The sequence below is a fragment of the Poecilia reticulata genome, chromosome 12 (genome assembly GCF_904066995.2).
Source record: "Poecilia reticulata chromosome 12, P_reticulata-male-v2, whole genome shotgun sequence".
Taxonomy (NCBI): domain Eukaryota; kingdom Metazoa; phylum Chordata; class Actinopteri; order Cyprinodontiformes; family Poeciliidae; genus Poecilia; species Poecilia reticulata.
Genome location: NC_088841.1, coordinates 22,756,783 through 22,778,567, shown reverse-complemented (window position 1 = coordinate 22,778,567; position 21,785 = coordinate 22,756,783). Strand labels below are relative to the sequence as shown.

General features: G+C 40.2%; 1 protein-coding gene across 1 annotated transcript; it reads right to left on the bottom strand.

Moving 5' to 3' along the window:
* Positions 1-316: 316 nt before the first annotated feature.
* On the bottom strand, positions 317-7,716 carry LOC103474001 (E3 ubiquitin/ISG15 ligase TRIM25-like). Its single transcript, XM_081613671.1, has 2 exons — positions 4,267-7,716; positions 317-1,434 (listed from the first exon to the last, which is right to left on the bottom strand). The coding sequence occupies exon 1, from the start codon at positions 7,435-7,437 to the stop codon at positions 5,779-5,781; it is 1,659 nt and encodes a 552-aa protein (XP_081469797.1). The 5' UTR covers positions 7,438-7,716; the 3' UTR covers positions 317-1,434; positions 4,267-5,778.
* Positions 7,717-21,785: the final 14,069 nt, after the last annotated feature.

Genomic DNA, 21,785 nt, shown 5'->3' with positions numbered 1-21,785 from the left:
TGAAAACATTGACTGTATTTTGAAGAACTGTCCTCAGAGATTCTACCTTTTAAGAAGACTTAGTGATCTTGGGGTGACCCAACTATACTGCTCAAAAAAATAAAGGGAACACTTAAACAACACAATATAACTCCCAAGTAAATCAAACTTCTGTGAAATCAAACTGTCCACTTAGGAAGCAACACTGATTGACCCGACGAGGGTCCCCGTTGTCAATCAGTGTTGCTTCGTAACTGGACAGTTTGATTTCACAGAAGTTTGATTTACTTGGGAGTTATATTGTGTTGTTTAAGTGTTCCCTTTATTTTTTTGAGCAGTGTATATTCTAGTTGGGTCACCCCTATGTCTAGAATTTGGGGGGGGGGGAATCATATTTTATTTATCACTACAGAAAGGTTCAGTGAATGCGCATATGAAACTGGTGGGTTCAGTACCTCAAAAAAAGTTAAGAACCACTGGTTTAGTAGTTGTAGGATTCCTCTTTTGTTTGGTAAAAAAAAAAACAGGAGTAATTTCTCCCGCTAACGCTGGACTAGCATGTTTGTTTTGGTTGCAGAATGACCTGCGATGTAGTTCACTTCCTGCTTTTGGAGCGGTCTCTGGTCTGCCTGCCGTTCACATAAGCACAGCAGGCAGACCGTGCTCATGTGAACTGCAGCAGAGTTCACTTCCACCAAACTGACACTGTTTGTTTTTTTTTGTCCGATTCACATCGGCTTTCTAGACAAAAAGCGACCTAGAGTTGGATTAAGGCGGACTAAACATGGCTGTTGTGGAATATTTTGGTGCCATCAAACCGTTTGCTCACCCACAATGACCCCACTAACCTTCATTTTCCTGTCAATAACCGACATGCCTGGGAGGATAACGGATCTACGGATGCATTTTGGGAAAAGTTACCAATGGATTGGACGGCTAAAAACACCGATGTCTTCCAATTAGAAGAGTCAGCTCTGTAGCGTGAGAGCTAATCCAGGGGCTTTTCAACACAACGGGCTGAACGGCGAGCCGAAAGTTTTGTTTCAGTGCCTCCTTGTCTTTTTAGTCCAATCACCTGGAACAGAAAATAAAGCCAATGGACGCACCCTGCTGCAGCCATCACTCACACCGCGTCCTGCAAATCTCTCCAGAGGGGCTTCAGGAAAACAGTCGATGAGAATCTCTTTTTATACATGTCAAAACGCTCTCTTGATTTGTGGGTATAAACCCAGAACAGAGCTTCTATTATATAATTGAGGACAGAAAAATCGATGGGAGCAGCTGGATTCGGCGGCAGGTGCTGCTCGCGATCCATACACGCTTCGATCCGTGTCTGGACCGGGCCGATTTCAGGACGTAGCCGGTGGCGCTCTCCGATGGCATATGTTAACATGATTTTCCCTCTTGTTCACTGTTAGCTAAAAAGCTCCACCTGAGATCCTCGGTCATTCAGAGCTGAAAAAAAAAAAAAAACAGGGATTATTTTAAACATAGCCTGAGGTGAGACTGAGACTCTCCGCTCCGCTAACCTGAGCTAGCTGGAGGTGGGCGGCTGAAGACGAAGAGGGCCAAACAGGATATTTATCCTATTGATTTTGTAAAGCTGAAACAGGGAGATTTAGGGGGGCTTGACTCTTAAAATTCCCAAGGAGCCACTCACCACAAACACACACACACACACCAACAGGAAGCATCCTGCTAGTGAGGCAGGTTTAGGGGCCTTGAGCTGCAAAGCTGTGCTGCGCGGTGGAATGATGCGCCCCAATGTGTGTCAGAGGAATCATTATAGCTGGAGCTGAGACTCGTCTGTGTGACTTATGTAGCAAAGTGGAGGTGTGAGAAGACAACAGATAGGAAGCAGTGTCAGGATTGGAGAGATGTGGCTTTTGTTTCTGCTGCTGAAGAGAGGGAGAAACCCGGCGAGTCGATAACAAACTTGCTGTGAAGGTAACTGTGTGGGAATGTGAAAATCTCTCGGAAATGTACAAATTCAGATGACAGCCGGGCCGCGTCGTGTGAGTGTTATTGAAACTTTTCTCGTTGTTTTTACTAGAAATGTTGCAGTTTGTCGTAAGTTCTTTTTTATTTATACAATAATAATGACCGCACCGTAGCTTGTTTTCTAGTGTAAACTTCTGTGAAAGATTTCAATGTAATGTTTAGATTTCTTTGGGTGTTTTCAGACCTGATACACCTGGAGACTCGGTTTGATTTCACACCAAAATTACAACATTTGTTACACTTTCAGCTGCTGCGGTTCACTGAAAACCTGATCCCCTCCTTGCCTGTGGTGGCGCTGCAACAAGAACCACTGCAGAAAACAACACAAAAACCTCAGAAGAAGGCAATGAACGCAACTTAATTTGTCACAAAATCAAAGCAAAAATGGAGTAGAGTCAGATTTTAGCGGTTGTTGGATTTGTCTTTTGTCTTAACAACACAGGTTATTTATCCCGCTAGCACTAAGCTAGCGCGTTTGTTTTTGTTGTATTTACCCAGAATGCCCTGCGTTGTAGTCCATTTCCTGATTTTTGGAGCGGTCTCCGTTCCACCTGACATTGACAACTTCTTACAAGGGAGTTAATTTAAGATGTTTGAAATCTGCTTTGGAACTGATAACTTGTTAGCTTCATGTGCTAGCAGACTTCTATCTATGTACAAGTAAGATACTGTCTGCTAATAAGAGCTCTAATAAACAGTTTAACAGCAGCCCTGTCGAATTCTAGTTAGTTTGTCTAGGAAGTCCGGTTATTTTGGGGAAGTGTGAACGTGCAAGCGAACTTTGGTATGCCTTCAAACCTCGGTCTGGGTTCGGTTGACGTGAACTCTGGTGCGGTTTAAATGCATATGTGAATACCAAACGGACTGGAGACCGCTCTAAAAACAAGAAGTGGACTACAGCGCAGGGCATTCTAGGTAAACACAATCAAAACAAACAAGCAATGCTAACGCTAGCAGTTGAAATAACGCGTGGCCTTTTTCCAAAGACAAAAGAAAAATCCTACAACCACTAAAATCTGACGCTACTCCATTTTTGTTTGTTTTGTGAAGAAGGAAGTTGCACTCAGTGTCTTCTTCAGAGATTTTCGTGTTATTTACTTCAGTGGTTTTTGGTGCAGCGCCCCCACAGGCGAGGAGGGAACAGGTTTTTCAATTAGTTTGGTTCGTTGGACTCAACAAATGTTGTAATTTTGTTCAGAAACACCTTAAAACTCACTTTTCTCTGTTCTGTCCTTTTTTTTTTACCACTGATGTAATTACTGATATAAACACTCCAGCCCAGTAAGTGGTGGTAATGCGCCTAACCTTCATTTACCAAAGAACTGCAGCTTGGATGAAAATAAAGTGACTAAAGCACTACAGCAAAATATTACCTTCTGTTTGAATAACTGAACATCCAGGAGAAGTAATTACGAAGGTACATAAATCATTTAAACTAAACTGGAGCTGTTTGAAAATAATAGAAAACCACTTTAAGACTCTCCTGTAGAGCTCAGTTTCTCCAAACTGTGGTGAGATTCTAGATTTGTAATCTTTTTAATATTTTAGCAAATGTTTTTTCTCAGTCAAAAGAATCAGGGCTGTCACTGTTGGCTTAAAGTTTAACCAACATATTTAATATCTGTTACTTCACCGACAACAACAGGGGAAATGTCCATGAATTAAATAAAATCCATGTTGCGTCAGCTCGGGTTTGTTCATGGTCGGTTTTAGAGGGATATAGCTTGATATTGAATCATTTATGACAGATACAGATTTATGTCTGTCTACAAAATGTGATGCAAGAAGAGAAAAACACCAACAGGAAGAGAAAAGGTAAACAATTTCATCCTGCTGTGCAGAATGATCAAAATTTAAAACATTATCTAAATTTTTTAATATTTCACAGTATATTTGCAAGAAAATAATGTATTCATTACCTTACTAATTCTGTCCATTTCATGTAAAAATAAATCTGTATTAATAAAAAAAATTAGCTATCACATTATATTTATGCATTAAACAAGAGAGTCCAGTTTTTACAAATAATCCAGTATAAAAACAATCTTATTTTAACTAATTATTGAAGTTAAAAGAAGCAGATTTGATCTAAAAATTAAACTTCTGTTGATAATAGAAGTCAAACCGACATAAATAATTACACGTTTAAATTTAAAACACTTGCAATAATGAAATTAAAAGACACAGTGAATATGCTAACTTATTATGTTTCTTAGCAGCTCAAGAAAATACTTTGCACTCTGAAAGATTATGGAGCCTTAAGCTGGTGGTTAGAGAAAAACTCACCCCAGAACCGGCCTGATGATGAAGAACGTGTTCCAGCAGCAGGAGGAGGAGGAGGTTGATCGACGAAGGCAGGGATCACTGTAGGTCTGATGAGTTCGTCTCTACATGGATGTGAGGTCACACAGGCCTTGGTGCTGGCAAGAAGAGGACCTGAGCTGCAGATCTTGGATCTTAGGGTGACTTCCTCATTCATGTAGTGATCCTCAGCTTCTTGTCTTCCAGATCTGAAGCCCCTTCATCTTGTTTCAAGATCTTTCTGAGATGTAGGCGAGCCGACCGCATGTAAGGAAGGCCCCAGTTCCTCTTCTTTACCTTTGGTCTTTGCCTTTATCTTCATATTTGTCTTTGTCTTTGGGGTCTGAACCCAGCTGATGAGAGAAGTGCGATGTGAAGCCACATGTTGCGGGGCTGACAGGTTGGTCAACATGCGTAGGACAGTCTCCGGCTCTTCTTCACCTTTATAGGGTTTATCCACCCTATAGACACACTTGCATTGGCTGGCACTGTTTTCATGCTTGTTTTATTGGCCGTCTGCTTGGATAGATGATCTCATGTCCATCATTGTCTTAGAGACATTATGTCCTGATGTCTGTGTTCATGTCTCAGGGTCGCTCAAAGGTCATCCTACATCTGTTGCCTGCACAACCTTTTCTTTCAATAGTTTAAGTTGCTCAACAATCTGTTTCCATATCAGCAAACTCTGAGGCGTTGGTCATCTCTCTCCTCTCTCTTTAGTTCGACCTTTCCCTGACCTTTCACCTACCATCTATCTTCAACACAACATCAGTGATCTTTAACTTCAGTTAAACCTTTTACATAATTTCAAGATCAATGTCAAAATCACATCTATAACTTCTTTAGCTTCTCTGATTCAGCATAACATTATGATAACATAACTCATTAGTTACTCTTATTATAATCACAGTTTGAGTTATTACAGGCGTCCTTCTGAAAAGAAACCAAGAATCATCAATTATTCTAATTATTTGATACCATAGTTACAGTAACTTGTTTTACTTGTAAGCATTCCCACAAGTGTAATTATTCTTATAAGTAAAACAATATTAATATAAGTACTTTACTTTATTATGAAACTTTCAACATTTCTCTGTAATCAAGTTTCTTTATTGAAGACGAACAGACATTTTTTCTGATCTAATTCTAAAAATATGAGAAGAAAACAGCATCAGTTCTGATTTGATGTCTCATGTTTTCTGGATCACAATTTAGAAAACAGAAGCAAGTTCAGATCACTTTGATCTTCACTGTTCTAACAACAAATAAAACATTGAAATACATGGAACAAAAAGTTAAAGGAAAACCATTAGAGTCCAGAGAAGTTTTGATTTTCATGAAATATTTCTGTCATTAGAATGAAATAAATCATCAGCAGTGATTTTCTTTATGGCTCCTGTAACACAAATAACTAAACTGGAAAAATAAAGAAGATCAGAACAGCAGAGACACCAGAACCATGAACCCTGATCAACAACCTGAGAGACAAGAGGAAATCTATCTGGATTTACAGAAATCTGCTGAGGATCCAGAATAAATATAAACTCCAGCCAGTATCGGTTCAGTGAATCTGGTCTGGACTCTGTGGAGGAGAGTCATGGTTTCAGAGACGCTGTAGAAGGACAGAATACCTGCTGTGTGATCCAGGTACACTCCGACTCTGGAGGCAACTGGACCTGAGATGGAGGTTGAAATGGTGTGCCAAAATGTACTATTGCTTTGAGAACAATCTAACGCCCAAGATTTGTCATTAAATCCAAAAGCACATTCATCGCCACCTCCTGTTCTGCTGATACTCTTGTATGCGATTGATACACCAACATCCCCTCTCCTCTCCACCTCCCAGTAACAGTGTCCAGTCAGACTCTCTCTACTCAGAACCTGAGGATAAACAGTGAATCTGTCTGGATGACTAGAATAAAACTGATCCTGATCCATCCATGTCACCTTCCTGTTCCCCTCTGATAGTCTCAGCTCTGTGTTTGCTGTGTTTGGATCCAGAGTGATTTCACATGAATATCTTAAGAATCCAGCTCTGCCCTTTAGTTCTGGTTCTGACAGTAGAACATCCACCTCAGTGACCATCAGTGAGATGTTTGTCCATGAGTTTCTCAGGACGTCCTGTAGTTTGTCTCTGAGCTCTGACACAGCTGCTGTCACGTCCTCAAAGTGTCTCAGAGGACGGATGTTGATGCTGGATGAGTGTGTCGACTCACTGAGTGCTGGCAGTGAGGGGTAGTTGAGGAGAAACTGGCTGTGATCCTCTGTGTGTGAGAGCTGCTCCAGCTCAGCGTCTTTCCTCTTCAACTCAGTGATCTCCTGCTCCAGCTTCTCCTGAACATCTTTGACTCGACTCACTTCAGTTTCCTGCTGGGATCTGATCTGCTGCTTCACCTCAGAGCTCCTTTCCTGGAGGAGACGGATCAGCTGGGTGAAGATCTTCTCACTGTCCTCCACTGTTTTATCAGCAGAGCGATTGATGGCCTCCACCTCCTGCTGAAGCAGCTTCACATCTTTCTCCTGGTCCTGGATTCTCTGCTGGATGTTTCCTCGTCTCTCCTCCAGCTCTCTCTGCCTCTCAGTCCTTTCTGCTATAGCTGACACTGTTTCATGGCCTTTATGTTCATCCATAGTGCAGAGATAGCAGATACACTTCTGATCAGTGCGGCAGAACATCTTCCTCACCTCATCATGTTTAGAGCAGATGTTCTCCTGGAGGTTCTTGGACGGCTCCACCAGCTTGTGTTTCTTAAATGCAGCTGAATCATAATGAGGCTGAAGGTGTTTCTCACAGAAAGAGGCCAGACAGACTAAACAGGACTTGATGGCTTTCAGTTTTCTTCCAGTGCAGGAATCACAGGCCACATCTTCAGGTCCAGCATAGCAGTGGTCAGCAGGAGCAGCTTGGACTCCAGTCTTCTTCAGCTGCTCCACTAAAGCTGCTAGCATGGTGTTTTTCTTCAAAACAGGCCTCGGTATGAATGTCTCCCTGCACTGAGGGCAGCTGTGGATTCGTTTCTGATCCTCTTCATCCCAGTGATCTTTAATGCAGTTCATACAGTAGCTGTGTCCACAGTAAGTCGCCACTGGATCCGTTAGTAGGTCCAGACAGATGGAACAGGAGAAAGTCTCTCGGTCGAACTGACTCTGCTCCATTTCTGCTCTCAGTCACAGTGACCGTCTGAGTTTCACTTTATGAAAACAGAAACTGCTTTGTCCTGATTTATGACTCATGTTTCAGTGCAGAGAGGCTGCAGCCAATCAGGTTCACCCAAAGCAGATCTTAGTTACGCCTCAATGTTCAGATCATAAAAATAATCCTGCCAAGGTTACACCCAAAGTTTTATCAGACCATGAGGTTTATCTTAGTTAAAAATGACAATAAAGGATACAAATGGGCCAAACTGTTAATGAGAAATGGACTCCATAAAGGAAACATGTTTGTAAAGTTATATTATTAAAGAACATGATTAAATATTACCGTTTATAATAGCACATTCACTCCTGGATTTCCAGATTTTTTTAGATTATGTCTCTCACTGTGGACATGAACCTGAGGTGAAAATTTCAAACCCTCCATGATTTCTAAGTGGGAGAACTTGCAAAGTTGCAGGATGTTCAAATACTTATTTTCCTCTCTGTTCTGGAAAATTATAGTTTAAAGTATGATCATTCTTGCAGCTAAGTTTAACTGAACTGTGCAACATAGAGGTGCAATTTTATTTACATTTAACATATAATTGCAGCATTGTGAAAAAAAAGACTTGAAATTAAAAGTTTCAGACTTTGGACTTGATTCGACTTTTGCCCGACATGACTTTTAAACTTGAGGATAAAGTCTAGAGTCTTAACTGAGTTTTGCAAAACACTAATGGAGGAATGTCTTGTGGACTTTTACCAAACACAGAAAGAAATTGGTACTACTGACTCTCCTCCATTTGTTTAGTTCTTGTGAATAAGGAGGTTATACTCAGTGTTTTCTTCAGAGGTTTTTGTGTTTTTACCTTCAGTGGTTCCTGATGTAGCGCCCCCACAGGTGAGGAGGTTAACGGGTTCTTCACAAGCTAACAGCCATGGTCTTCCTCATGTCGCTGTTCAGCGTCACATCAAGACAGTTCAGCTTCCCAAGCTTCGTTTATTTCAATATTTTAGATTTGTTTTATTCTTTATAACACATCGATATGGTTAGATTTAAAATCATGTCAGGAGTTTCTTTCACTCTGGTTTGTTAGTTTTTACACCATATAGCAGCTTTTTTTCTACATGCAGATTAACAATTTTAATATTCGTCCATAAAACCATGAAACATTAAATGAGCGGTTGATCTCTGCAGCTCCTCCAGAGTGACCTGGAGCCTCTTTGATACTGTAATAGAAGCTCTTGTTTTTCAGTTGTGCCTTAGTTTTTATGTTTCTGAATGATGGATTGAGTTTTGCTTCATTGGAATCAGTTGAAAACAGATACATGCTGCATTTTTCATGTTCTTAATGTGTATTTTTGCTTCTATTTCACAATTTACTCACCACTTTTTGTTGATCTGCCACATAAACTGAATCTTAACAGACTACATGTTGGTTACACTTCATCATCCTGAGTGTTTCTGACTTGTTGCTGCAGCGCCCCCTGCCCCTTTTCTCTCTACTTCTCCTTCTGAGGGTGAAACCTGCTCCCAGCTCTCCATCTAACAGGTGCATTTGAGTTTCCTAAATCTGCTGGGTATCACCCTGTCCAGAACTGAGGTAAACTCTGTTTAACCCCTTAACTGGCAGTACCAAAATCACCAAAAATGTCTGAAAAGGTTTACCCAAATTAAATCAGCTGCTGTTCTTGAACAATTTGGAGTACATGCAAAAACTTGGTCTCTTTATGAAGAAGCTACATTTTCCATTTTTGCAGTCAAAAATACTCTAACTCTAAGTAGTTTGTAGCTATTACGTTTGAAACACACACAAAAAAAAAAATTTTTGCTTCACTCAGATTTTTCATTTTTATTTCTTGTAAATACGTATTGAGTGTTGAATGTGTGGCCTGGGAAATACAATAAATCTGTATAATAAAGTATAGCACAAAAATGTCATTTTGGACATGTTTATTTTTGAGGATATACAGATGTTGTCCAGTGTGCCATTTGGAGTCTCCAAATGGCACACTGGACAACACCTGACATACAAACTTCAAATGACTCTAACTCCTCAGTGCTTCAACATACAGTCATCAATGATAATGTTACTGATGGCTCATTAGAGCCCCACTATCTCTCATTCGACCATCTGAGTTTCAAAAGTGGAAAAATACTTGATTTTTGAAAATTTCCAACAGACTAAAATTTTAAATAATTCCAGCTTTTTTTGTAGAAAGTGTCCAAGATTAAATTGCTGAGCTTTTTTGTTGGCAGAAATGTTTTCTGTCTCCAGCGACCCTGACATACCATCATACTCAAGCAGTTGGATTTTTCCAGAATCCTGATCTCCAGGATCAACTGAACCACTTCCTGGTAACTGCGTGTCGTCAGACGGGAATCGCCTGCAGTCTTCGTCGTTCCCCAGCTGCTAACCTCCTGCTTTGCTCGTCGCCCAGCAGTCGCGACTTGTGACTCGGCAGTCATGCTCGCGGATGATTGGTGATCTCCTAGAGCAGGCGGCGAGGTAATTGTTCTTTGGAGTGCCCCAATTATGCCACTAACGGCTCCTCAGTGATGAGGCTAATGGCGAGAGACCTCGTTTGCATAGCATTATCTTAATTGAGCCCGAGGCCTGGCAAGAAAACAACACAAGAGATAATGTTACTGATGGATGGTGGCAACGGTCCGGCGGCAACCATTTACCCGACAGCAATATTAATTAACAGCTATCCTGTTACACGGGCTTTAACAGGGATGAATAAGTTAACATGGTGACTGTGACGCTGCTGGTGACAGAGCTTTTCTGCCTTCTAATCGAAGACACACACTGATATCCTTAGTGTGTGTATGTGTGTGCGTGTGTGTGTGTGGAGAGGGATGCTAAAGAAGGCCTGGCATCGGATCTTATTACCCATTTCCTAAAGGAGGAAACCGAGCCAGCATTAGTACCAGCCTTTAAATAAATCACCATACAAAGCCCGTACTAATGCTTTTAATCGTAAATTAATTACACTCTCATTGCAGCGAGGAAAAACCCGTAAACGTTCCAAAATGCTCGGCTCAGAAACCCTCGCTGAGCAACATTTTAGGCAAAAAGAAAAATCTCCAGAATTAGCCGCCGTATGTCATGCGAAGCCGGATCTAATCGCAGATCGCTTGGAGACCCGGAACCTGGGATGTTTGCGCAGGAGTCCTGACCGAAGCGGCTCGGCCAGGTACGGACCTTTTGTTATGTAAAGATGCGCCATGTGAGCTGACGGGATGAAAGCGGAGAGAAAGAAGAAGCCGTGCAGATAAGCTGCCCCCCTTCATCAGATAATTAGGGATGCCTTTGCTCCAGTTTCCCCTCCTTAGCGTGAGTGTCTGATCAGCTTTCCAAAAGCTCATCAGTTGGAGTCTTTCAGTCCAGGAGTTTATTAAAGGGGAAAATTCACGTTTTGCACGTTTTCATGCTTCCAAAACTGCTTCTAAAAGCACATGAACTGATTAAAAAAATCCCACCCAGTCAGTTTTTTTTTTTCCAATAAGTTAATGATTTTTGGTGTCTGGAAAATTTGTCATTTCAAAAACCTTCGGAATGCAACATCACAAATCGGCAGACTCTGCCTGTTACCTAGCAACCCCAGCGGAATTCTACCCGTTACCTAGCAACCTAAGCAGAGATTCAGCACGTTTGGTCAGCTTTTACCGTCGTGCGTACAATGGCTGCTGGGAAAGACAAGTGGTTTGCTGTTGACTTACCATCCAGAAACCACTTGCTGCATCCTTGTTGGTTGGTGCAGGAGGCTCCACTTCTGCTTATCAAAGATGTACGGCTGTACAATTGAACATCTGTTTGCAGCCAATTTATCTTCCGAGTGTAAATGTTGAGTTTATGTGGATTTAAATTGACAAGAGGCCCTAAAACGGCTCATTCTGAGAACTGATCAGGTAAAAAATCTCATTATTTAAAAATGGTTTTGTGCACAAAAGGTATAATGAACATGTTTTGTATAGTCCAAACCCAGTTTTTTTCAGTTTTGCAGTTTTCTGGAAGTTTGTTCCACATTTGTGGCGAATAGAAGCTCAATGCTTCTTCTCCATGTCACAAGAATAATTTTTTATTATCAAAATTAAGGAATTATTTGCTTAAACCAAGCTCTTATATTTTGCTAGTTTTCTCTTATTTTAGGTGTGCTAAGATAATTCCAATAGAAACTAGAACAAAAATACTTTCTAAGATTTTTTTTGTTGCATAGCAACAATTTAACGTACAAGAACTCACATCCTTGCTGTTGGTCAGTGTTTTTTCAAATTTCTAGTGCAAAACCTGTCTTATTTCAAGTTTTGTCTTGAAATAAGACACAACTAACTTACAAGCACCTTTTCAGCAACATATATGAACTTATTTTAAGTCATCAATTTCTTAATATCCATTAAAAAAGTACTAGTTCTACAGGGAGATTGTTTGACTTGTGGGAAAAATGTCTCATGTGTCTTCAATCAGAAGCTTCTTCAAGTTTTCTGTACCACAGACTGCTACAGCAGATCGTTTTTCTCACTACCATCACCATGTATAATAACACTTTAATTAAATGAGTTAAAACAACATTTAATTTTGCTTTGGGATCCATAAAATATTTTTAACTGAATTGTTAGATGTGAAATAGCCTGAATTTGATCAAGTATTTTTTAAAATCGAAATTAAGGAATTATTGACTTAAAACCAGCTCTTATATCTAATTTTCTTTTACTTCAAGTGTGATATAAATTTGATCAAAATCACTTTGTAAGATTTTGTGTTTTTGCATTGTAGTAACAATCTTAACCTACAAGAACTCACATCCTGGTGCATTTGCTTTTGAATTTTTAAAAAAGAAGAAGAACCCCTAATATTTTCACAAACTAGTCAATATATTTGGCATTTCTGTGTCTACTTGTACTTTACTTTTTCATCCAGCTGCAGCAGCAGACTCCATTTCTGTCAGAAGGTTGTGCAAACAAGCTTTTCCAATCAGATAAAACCAGTTGGAGAAAAGGTCGAGTCGCTGCTACAATAAGTGGAATTAATTACTGTCGTACGAAACGCCCCGACTCTTTTTTTTTTTTGGGGGGGTTGCACCATTTTCCCCCTCCTTGTCACAAACTCTTCCTCCACCTGTCACCATGTGCATCCGTGGGTTTTCTGGTCTCCTCTTCTTCTCCGTCGCCCACCTCCTCCCCCTTGCTGCCAGTTTTTAACTACACTCCACTCTGGCCTCTGCTCTACTTGTTACAGCCCCAACACGAGTGCAAACAATCAAAGTCTTTGGGAACGCTAAAATATGCATGGCTATCCGTGACAGACAGATAAAGCAGGGCAATTAGCCACGTAATCCTAGAGCATGGTGCAGAATCGCCCGCCTCAGCTGTCCCTCCCCTCCCCTCTCTCGTTCCCTTTACTCTCTTGGTCTCCATTAGTTAAATGTACTCTGTGTCGGCTCGCCATCAAATCAAGTAACACTTCCCCTAATTGGCTTATAAATAATACAGCAGGGCCTGCATTATAATTTCATCAGTGGTAAACATTGCAGGGGCAGTTGGTAAAGAACCTATCCCTCATTAATTTCTTAATTTGGTCGGATGGAATGAAGGGGAAGTGCAGGAATGAGAGGTTGGATCGGATGAACGGAGGGAGTCGTATCACCTCAGATGGAGGGGAAAGAAAGAAAGAGAGGAAAAAAGAAAGGAGAGTAAGAAGATGGCAGTGCTGCTGCTGCTGCTTTTGTTAAGAGATGTCAGATATTCAATCCTAAGAAGGAAGGAGGGGGCTGTCAGCACTCCTGTGCAATAGGTGATGAGGGCCTCGCCGCCCCCATTTTACAGACAAATACTCACAAGTAAACACTCTCTCACTCTTTCTCTTTTGCTGTTCTTTTTTTAAACCTACTTAATGAATATTTCATAACAAGCAACATAAATATTCATTCTAATGGTTTTGCACATAGTTATTACCGGTACTCTTATTTTTTTTCTTTCTTTTTTTTGTAAATAAAAAAACAAAAATACTCATTAGAAATTCTGCATAACCAGGCCCTGAAATAAATCCTCGCTTCCCCACGTTGAGAGGGAAAATTATCTAGATCAACCGCTCTGAGGCCGTCCCAACTGGAAGTCCTGGGATGCTCCTGTGCGGCGGGGGAAATAAGTATTGAACACGTCGGTGTTTTCGTCTGAGAATGTGTTTCTTGTGGGAATGAGATTCACACCAGGTGTCCGCAGCCACCTGAGGAACCAGAAAATCAAAACAAAAACACCCATGAATTATGGGAAATAATGTGTGAATGACAGAGAATATGAGATGAGTTTTTTTGTCCCATTGATATGCTTCAGATATCAAACAATGATAACCTTAGTAAATACAAAATAGACTTGAATTGAAAACTAATTGCCACCTAATCGTTCTTATGACCCACTTCTTTCATAGAGTTGTTTAAATGTTGCAACACTGGAGGGTTTTCCAGCATGGATAGCCTGTTGTAAGAGGGATGAATTATGAAAAATTTACTTTTTGCACGTTTTTGTGCTTCCATTTGGGTTTTCACTGCTTCTAAAAACAATTATTTTCTAAAAATAAAAAAAAAATAAAAAACTGCCAGCATGCCTAGGTGGGCCCCATGTGGGGGAAAGGAGGGCTGATATATGGGTCCCATATGGGTTTGTCAGCGGGTTCCACAATGGCCCAACATGGGTTTGCCCATGTAGGGCCTCAGCCCACATGGGGCCCACCTAGGCATGCTAGCAGGGAACTAGCTGTTTTTTGGTAACTAGCTGTTTTTTGGTAATAAGTTAATTTTAATAACTTGTTGTTGAAATGAGACGTTTAAAAAACCTGAGGAATGTAACGTCACAAATCAGCAGGCACTGACCCTTCACCTAGTAACCCCAGCGGAACTCCACCCGTTACCTGGCAACCCCAGAGAAATTCTGCCCGTTTCCCGCCAACTCCAGAGGAATTCCGCTCGTTACCTGGCAACCCCAGAGGAATTCCGCCTGTTACCTAGCAACCCCAGAGGAGTTCCGCCTGTTACCTAGAAACCCAAGCTGAGCTCCAGCATGTTTGGTCAGCACTGTACAATGGTTTCTGGAAAAGAGAAGTGTTTTGTTGTTGACTTACCATCCAGAAACCACGTACTACATACTTGTTGCTTGTGGAGGAGGTTTCATTTCTGCGTTTCAAAGCAAATGTATAATTGCGTATCTGTTTGCTGCCGTTTTCATGTGTAAAAGTTGAATTAATGGAGGCGTGGCCAACAGCGGCTCATCGGGATTTAAAGTGACAGAACAGCTCAAAATAGGTAGAACTGAAAATACAAAAATTTTATCTAAGAATGATTTTGTGCAAAAAAATTGTGATTAATGTTTTATGTAGCTCATTGAGCCATCCTAACTTGTTTAAGGAAGCATAGTCGGTCACCTCAAACTGACTGAAGCCTACCACTATTATTCGCTAATAGCAGACATACTTTTTTATTTAGCACTTTGAAAGCGTTAGCATTAAGAAATGCAGCTTTGCCCTAAATCGATTTTTCTGGATGAATCCTAATTTCCTTGGCTGCTTTGTAAACTTTTTGTTGAACATATTTGTTGACTCTGGTTATCGAATCAACAATTATAAAACTGAAACCATGAGTAAAAGTTTGTTCCAATGAATCATTTCCTGAAGAGGTAGGTGTGCAATAACAAAATTGAACCTGTTGGGGGCGACGTCTGAGGTTGTCTCATTAACACATAGCAGGTATGACCAAGCAGAAGTTAGTACTTTAGCATTAGCTGTTACTAAATATTGTGTTAGCATAGAACTTTAGCTTCAAGAGAACCAGTGTTTACAGTTAGCGCTTTAGCACTAGCAGAACTAATGCTTGAAATTAGCGCTACAGCATTTAGCGATAATATTTATGATTATCACTTTAGGATTAGCACAACTAACCTTTAATGAATTCAATAGAAAATCAATGGAAAGAACTTAAGTTCAGAGTGAATAGAAGAAGAGACCTTCAAGATGTGAAGACCTTTTGTGTGGAAGAAGAACTGCTCTAAATCATGCAGGAGTGATTCATGTGACTAGTTTATCCATACAGACAATGTCCTGAAGTTATCTCTGCATAGAAACGGCTGGATTTCCTTATATGTGTGGATTAAAAACATACTAGGCTCTGTGTTTCTTAAATATGTGAACTGTGAGATGTAGTTTTTGCACAGAGGAAACACAGTTGGAAGAAAGATCCTCAAGATCATGTCTAATTTCGATCATCATCTGCAATCACAAGACAAAACAGAAAAAGAAAAGTCCTGCATGATGAAATCCCTCTTGGAAAAGGCAGCAGGTCTGTATTAGCCTTCCTCCCTTTGGCAGATAAATGTCATCCCAACCTGCTATTATATTGCATAATGCACTTTTAAGGGAATTTTACACCGCCTGTGATAGATGCTGTGAAATATGAGGTGTGAGAATGTGACACCCTCTGATCTCTGAGAGACAAGATATTAAAGGAACCCCCCTTTTCCTTCAGCTGAAATCTGAAAAATAAAAAAAAAGCCGCTGAGAGCCCTTCAGCCATCAAAAGAAAGTTAAGCGCTGCAGATTCATAGCAAGGATTTTGAAAATGGAGCCACCTGAAGGCAATCTGTCTCCGCTGGAGCCCTGACTTGTCACCGTTAACAGAGAGCTGTCACTTTAGCGCGCCAGCGCTGATGGAGACAGACATCCGTCATCCGCTGCGATTACGAAGGCTGCGTGAAGCCTTGCAGGCCGCGCTCAACTGCGTGTTTCACCTAAGATCTGCTGAAGCGCGCTCAAGCAGAGCCAGGAGGGCTTTTTTCATCACTTATCGCTGTCATCTATGCATGAAATACATGTTTGAGTCCTGGTAAAAAAAGAGGAAAAACTGTCCATCAATCACACTGAAAGCAACAGACATAAAGGATATTAAACTCACATGTAATTAAAATTATGTGGTATCCATGTAAAAGCGGCAAAATTCCTCATTTTTATCATTTATCTAAACCGTTTTATGGTTTAACGTGGCCACTGTTTCACAAGAGTTTGATAGTTAAAGAGACGTTATTAATAGATTGTTTCGAAGATAAACTATTTTTAACTGACGTACAAAATAAATGCAAATTTGCAAATCAAGTGAAAGTCGGGACAACTTTTGTTTATTCTATGGCTTCCGTATTATTTCTTCTAGCATGTGGTTAATTTTAATTTTTGTTTATTCCACATATCAAAGATGGAATCATAAGATTGTGCTTTGGGGACACACGTTCTTGGAACTGTTGCTGATTTTTAGCCTGTGACATATTTTTGGAGCTCGTCCAGGATCTAAACCAACACCCTGAGGGGGCATCAAGTCCTTGACTTAAAACATTTGGAAAGTTTAATCAGTAACTTCTGTACTCATTCATAGTGTGTAAAATATTAGAGTTGAATGGTAGTTTGTAAATGCTAACATTAGCATTAGCATCTCCAGTTTGAAGTATAAAAATATTTGTTGCATTTACTCTAAAGCACTAATTATAAACATTAAATTTGTTAGTGCTAAAGCACAAAAGTCAACCATGTTTATACTCAACATGTATGTTCTTGCTAATTGCTCAGTGAACTTCCTGTCAAAAAAAGATACGAATTGAGGAGAGGAAACAGAAGTTCTGCGTAAACAGACTTCAAAATAAGAGCATCAGCATTAATATGTACATGTAGAATTCTTAACAGTTCCAACCAAACTTCAATACAATATACCAAACTTCAAACTTTATTCAACTGAAAGTTTACAAAACAACCAATTAAATGAGTGTTTTCATCTGAAAAAAATTAATTTGGGGAAGCTAAAGTTTATTTTTTCAACTGAAAGATTACAAAACTTATGATTAAAATTTACCCAGAAACATTAATTTAGGGCAAGCTAATGTTTCAAAGTTAGCGTAAGTACTACATGAAAAACTAGCTCAGCCACTAGGTATTAGTAAGTGAGAGCTAATTCTAAGCATGTGGCTTGTTGTTGCCATAGCAACTCCATAGCAACGACCTATCAAGGTGGATACCAGTTACAAAGTTCATGAAAGTGTGACGTCACATGAGCTCTACGTATTGATACATTAGTTGAAGTGTGCCCACCATTGTAAATTTGTGGTTTATTAACATATTTCAAAAAAATTTACATACAGAGATGATAATTTTATATTTATAATCGATCCACAAATGAAACTCAAGGGTTTTAATAGCAAATTAATTATATAAACACAGTTTTTGTTGCCTAATTCAGCCTAAATAACTTAGTGGAAAATTCAAAATTTTTCCCACAAAGAGTAACAACATTTTAGTCTCCCTTAGTGTTTTTTTAAGTTTAATCACAGGAAACAAATTAAACTGTTAAGAAGTGCAGCAGCTTTTAGTGGGGTTTGTTTCTCTTTCAGTCTGCACCGATGCTAACAATCAGAAAAGGTTAAACCAGGAGCACACAAACAATGTAGCCTGGTTTAACACACACACACACACACACACACACAACACACACACACACACACACACACACTTAATTACAGCAGAACCGGAGGGCAGGAGTTGGTGGGCTGGGAGCATGTTGGAAATGAGCTTAATTAATGTAGCAGTAAAAAGCGTCCCTCCCTCTGTACGTCCGTTGTGCTGCTCAGTATTAGTTCCAGTTCAGCGCCCCAAAGCCAGGAACAAATAGCGACTCTAATGATGGACAACGTCCCCCTGCAGGACGGTCTCGGGTCACTGCTCCTCTCCTCCCGGGGGAATGGAAGGGTGTGTCGACCAGTTTGACAACCATGTTCACCCCATCAGCGCTGAAAGAGAGGAAGACAACCTCAAATACCGACTTCATTAGCACTGACAAGTTTGAAGGGGGGGATGCAGCTCAATTTAGACGACTTTAGAAAGAGAGGAAGGAATCCTCAGGGAGGGAACGAAGGGAGACAGACGGGTTGTTTCTGCACCGCCGTGATTATCGCAGTGTATTTCTGGGCTCAAACTTTACAGACAGACATGTTTGCAGCTGAGGGAATATGTGTTTTCCGTCTGGATGCTACTCAAATATAGTAACTGTGGAAGGAAACAGAGGACGTGTCGGAGCGTTGTAATCACAGGATGAAATGATACCTGCGCCTGTGAGGAGGATAAAGGAGAGAATGTTTGAAGAAGCTCAGCAAAAGACAAGCAGACTGATTAAAACTTACATTTAATTGGTAAATTTTAGGATTTTCAAAAACAATCAGTAAAACGTCAGGCGATGTAATGACAACCATCCAAAATCCAAAACAAATCAATCTAAAGCTGTACATAAAATAAGTGACAAAAATATTTATTTTGCCACATTACAACCAAAAACGAGATTTTGTAAAAATAAAAATCTGAAAAGTGCGGCATGCGTTTGTTCTCAGTCCCCTTTTACTCTGATTGCCTCTAAATAAAATCCAGTTCAGCCAACATCCTCCAGAAGTCACTGTATTCTTCTCATTGAAGAATACAGCTTCAATGAGAAGCTGTATTCTCAGCTTCTCATGGGCCAAGGCTTGATTTGGCCTAAAATGAAAATGAGTTTAATACCATGAAGAGCCTCATAAATGGAACAGCTGTGAGTTTAAATATCATTTTATCAAAGCAGGTTTTATGTTTATAACATCATTCTGAAAAGAAAAGATGTTCAGTGCTATTAAATTACAAGAAGTGCTGATCAAATACTACGGTGGAGCGTTAGGGCCACGCTAAGAAAATACAATTGAGAATTAAGTCATATCAGACTGAAGTTGTTTCCCTTTAAAAATATGATTTTATTCTTGTATTATTTCTATTTTATTCTCATAATTTTATATCTCTATATTACATTTTTTCTTATTATAACCGAAACGGGTACTTACTACATTTTTTGAGTTTGTCACTTGGTCTCGTTTATACATGTAACCAGAACCGACTCTTTAAGGACATTTATGATCTTGATGTGACCCAAAATGAAGATTTAACTTTCAAGAGCAATAAAGCACGGTGGAAGGTCTGTCATGCTGTGGGCCTTATTCTTCTTTACTCCACTGCTGCCTCAGTGCTTCATGAAACATTAGATGGAACCTGAGTGGTTTGATAAGTTCGGTAGTGTCAACAGCAAAGTGTTTGAGCCACGTCTTAACTTGTTTCTCCAATAGAAATCATTCACCAATCTGTAGGATTGCTAATAGGACCAATTGATGACTCGTAGGAGTTGTCACAGCAACGGAAAGCCGCCTCTGCCGTGTCTGAATTGAAATATTCCGGAGTAACAACATGAACTGATCCCCTCAGGAGAATACAGTGGGACATATCATGTTCAAATTTGAGTCTAAACAAAACAAAAGGAATATCACATGAAATTAAGGTGTGAAAAGGTGTCATGAATGTTTCATGTCTTCCAGCCACTGACATAAAGGGTATAAATATTGCATGCAAAGAGAAGATTCCCCTGTTTGAAGTCTCGAGAGCAAAGACGGTAGAGGAGAGGAAGAAGGGAGGGGGAGTCAGGTAATTACAAGTAGAGACGCTTTTTTGACGGATTATTATATTAAAGCGGGAGGAGGATGTAACCCTCGCTGGTCTCCACCTGCAGCGGCGACAGCAACAAAACAACCTGAGGAGCCGATGATTCCAGTCGACAAACAAACAGCAGAGCGATCCCAGCTGACGCCGCCGAGCGGCCTGGTTACAGAACCACCAGGAGGCCTTCACATGGCGAAAACACAAAATCTCACCAGGTTATTTCATCTGGTTTCTCCTGCAAATATACAATATACTAGAAATAAGACTAACTTGCAAGGAATTTTTCAGCAATATATGGGAGCTCACTGATGACAAAAGTACGTGTTTCATTGGCTGATTATTTCACTCACAGCAAGACATTTTTTCCCAAGTTATAAGTGAAATAATCTGCCAATGAAACTGCAACATTTTCATCAATATTAAGGATTTTTTGACTTAAAACAAGTCTCCTGTATCTTGCTAAAAAGTTATTTGTAAGTCAGTTTTGTCGTATTTCAAGTGCACTAAGACATTTGCATTAAAAACTAGACCAAAATAATTGGTAATATGTGTTTTTGCAGTGCAGAAATCACATTCTTCAGCTGTTCTTTACAAAAATACTTTCACAGGGCAACCAGTTAGTTTCCCATTTTTACCCCAATGGTTTCCTCGAGTTAACAACTTAATTTCTTGTTTCTCGAGTTCATTTCCCGATGGTTTTCTCCAGATAACGAGTTGATGTCACGTTGTCATGTCATGTTTTCTTGAAATATGTCAATCTCCTGTTTGTTTTCCAACAGGTTCGTGTCTTGAATGTTTTCTCAAAGTAACTAGTTAATCTCAAGAAACCAAACTTTGTTTTCTCGAGATTGTAAGACGATGGCCCAGATTCACATTTTGCACATTTTTGTACTTCCATTTGAGCTTTTACAGCATCTAAAAACAGTCTTATTGTTTAAAAAAAAACATCCAGCCGGTTTTTGGCAGTAACTCAATGTTTTTTGGCGTCTAGAAAATTAACCATTTCAAACGTCTCCGCATTATTACGTCAGAAACCAGCAGGCACTGCCTGTTACCTAGCAACCCCAGCAGGGTTCCATGCGTTACCTAGCAACGTATGCCAAGTTCCAGCACGTTTGGTCAACTGGTTTTACCTCGGTATGCGCTGTACAATGGCTGCTGGAAAAGACAAATGTTTTGTTGTTGACTTACATTCTGAAACCACTCGCTGCATTGTTGTTGGTTGTTCAGGAGGCTCCACTTCTGCTTTTCAAAGATATATGGTTGTATAGCAGCGCATCTTTTTGCAGCCATTTTCATGTGTGAATGTAAATGTTGAGTCGGGGGCATAGCCAGCAGCAGCTAATTGGAATTTAAAGTCACAAGACGCAGTAAAACAGAGGCAGCTGACGAGACCATGAATGATTAAATGTAGAAAGAAGCTTCTATACCAGTGGTTCTTAACCTGGGTTCGATCGAACCCCAGGGGTTCAGTGAGTCAGTCTCAGGGGTTCGGCGGAGCCTCTGCCGCGGAGGTAAAGACACACTTGTGTAAAGTCATGATAACGCCCCGCTTTGCCATCACTTGCTGCAGAGGATCACGTTACATTGCTTAGCTAATCAGAGCTGCGGAGGAGCTCTGATTGAAGGAGTTCCACTCTCGGCATGGATTTGAACTTGTGTCTTTAATTACTTCAGCAAAGCTCACCGTTTTTACCAAATTCTGTAGCTTTTGGTGTACTTCTAAATCTGTTCTTTAGTCCAGTGGTCCCCAACCCCCGGTCCGTGGACCGGTACCGGTCCGTGGACCAATTGGTGCTCCCGTTAGTCATTATCGTGAGCTAAAATTTTCACAAA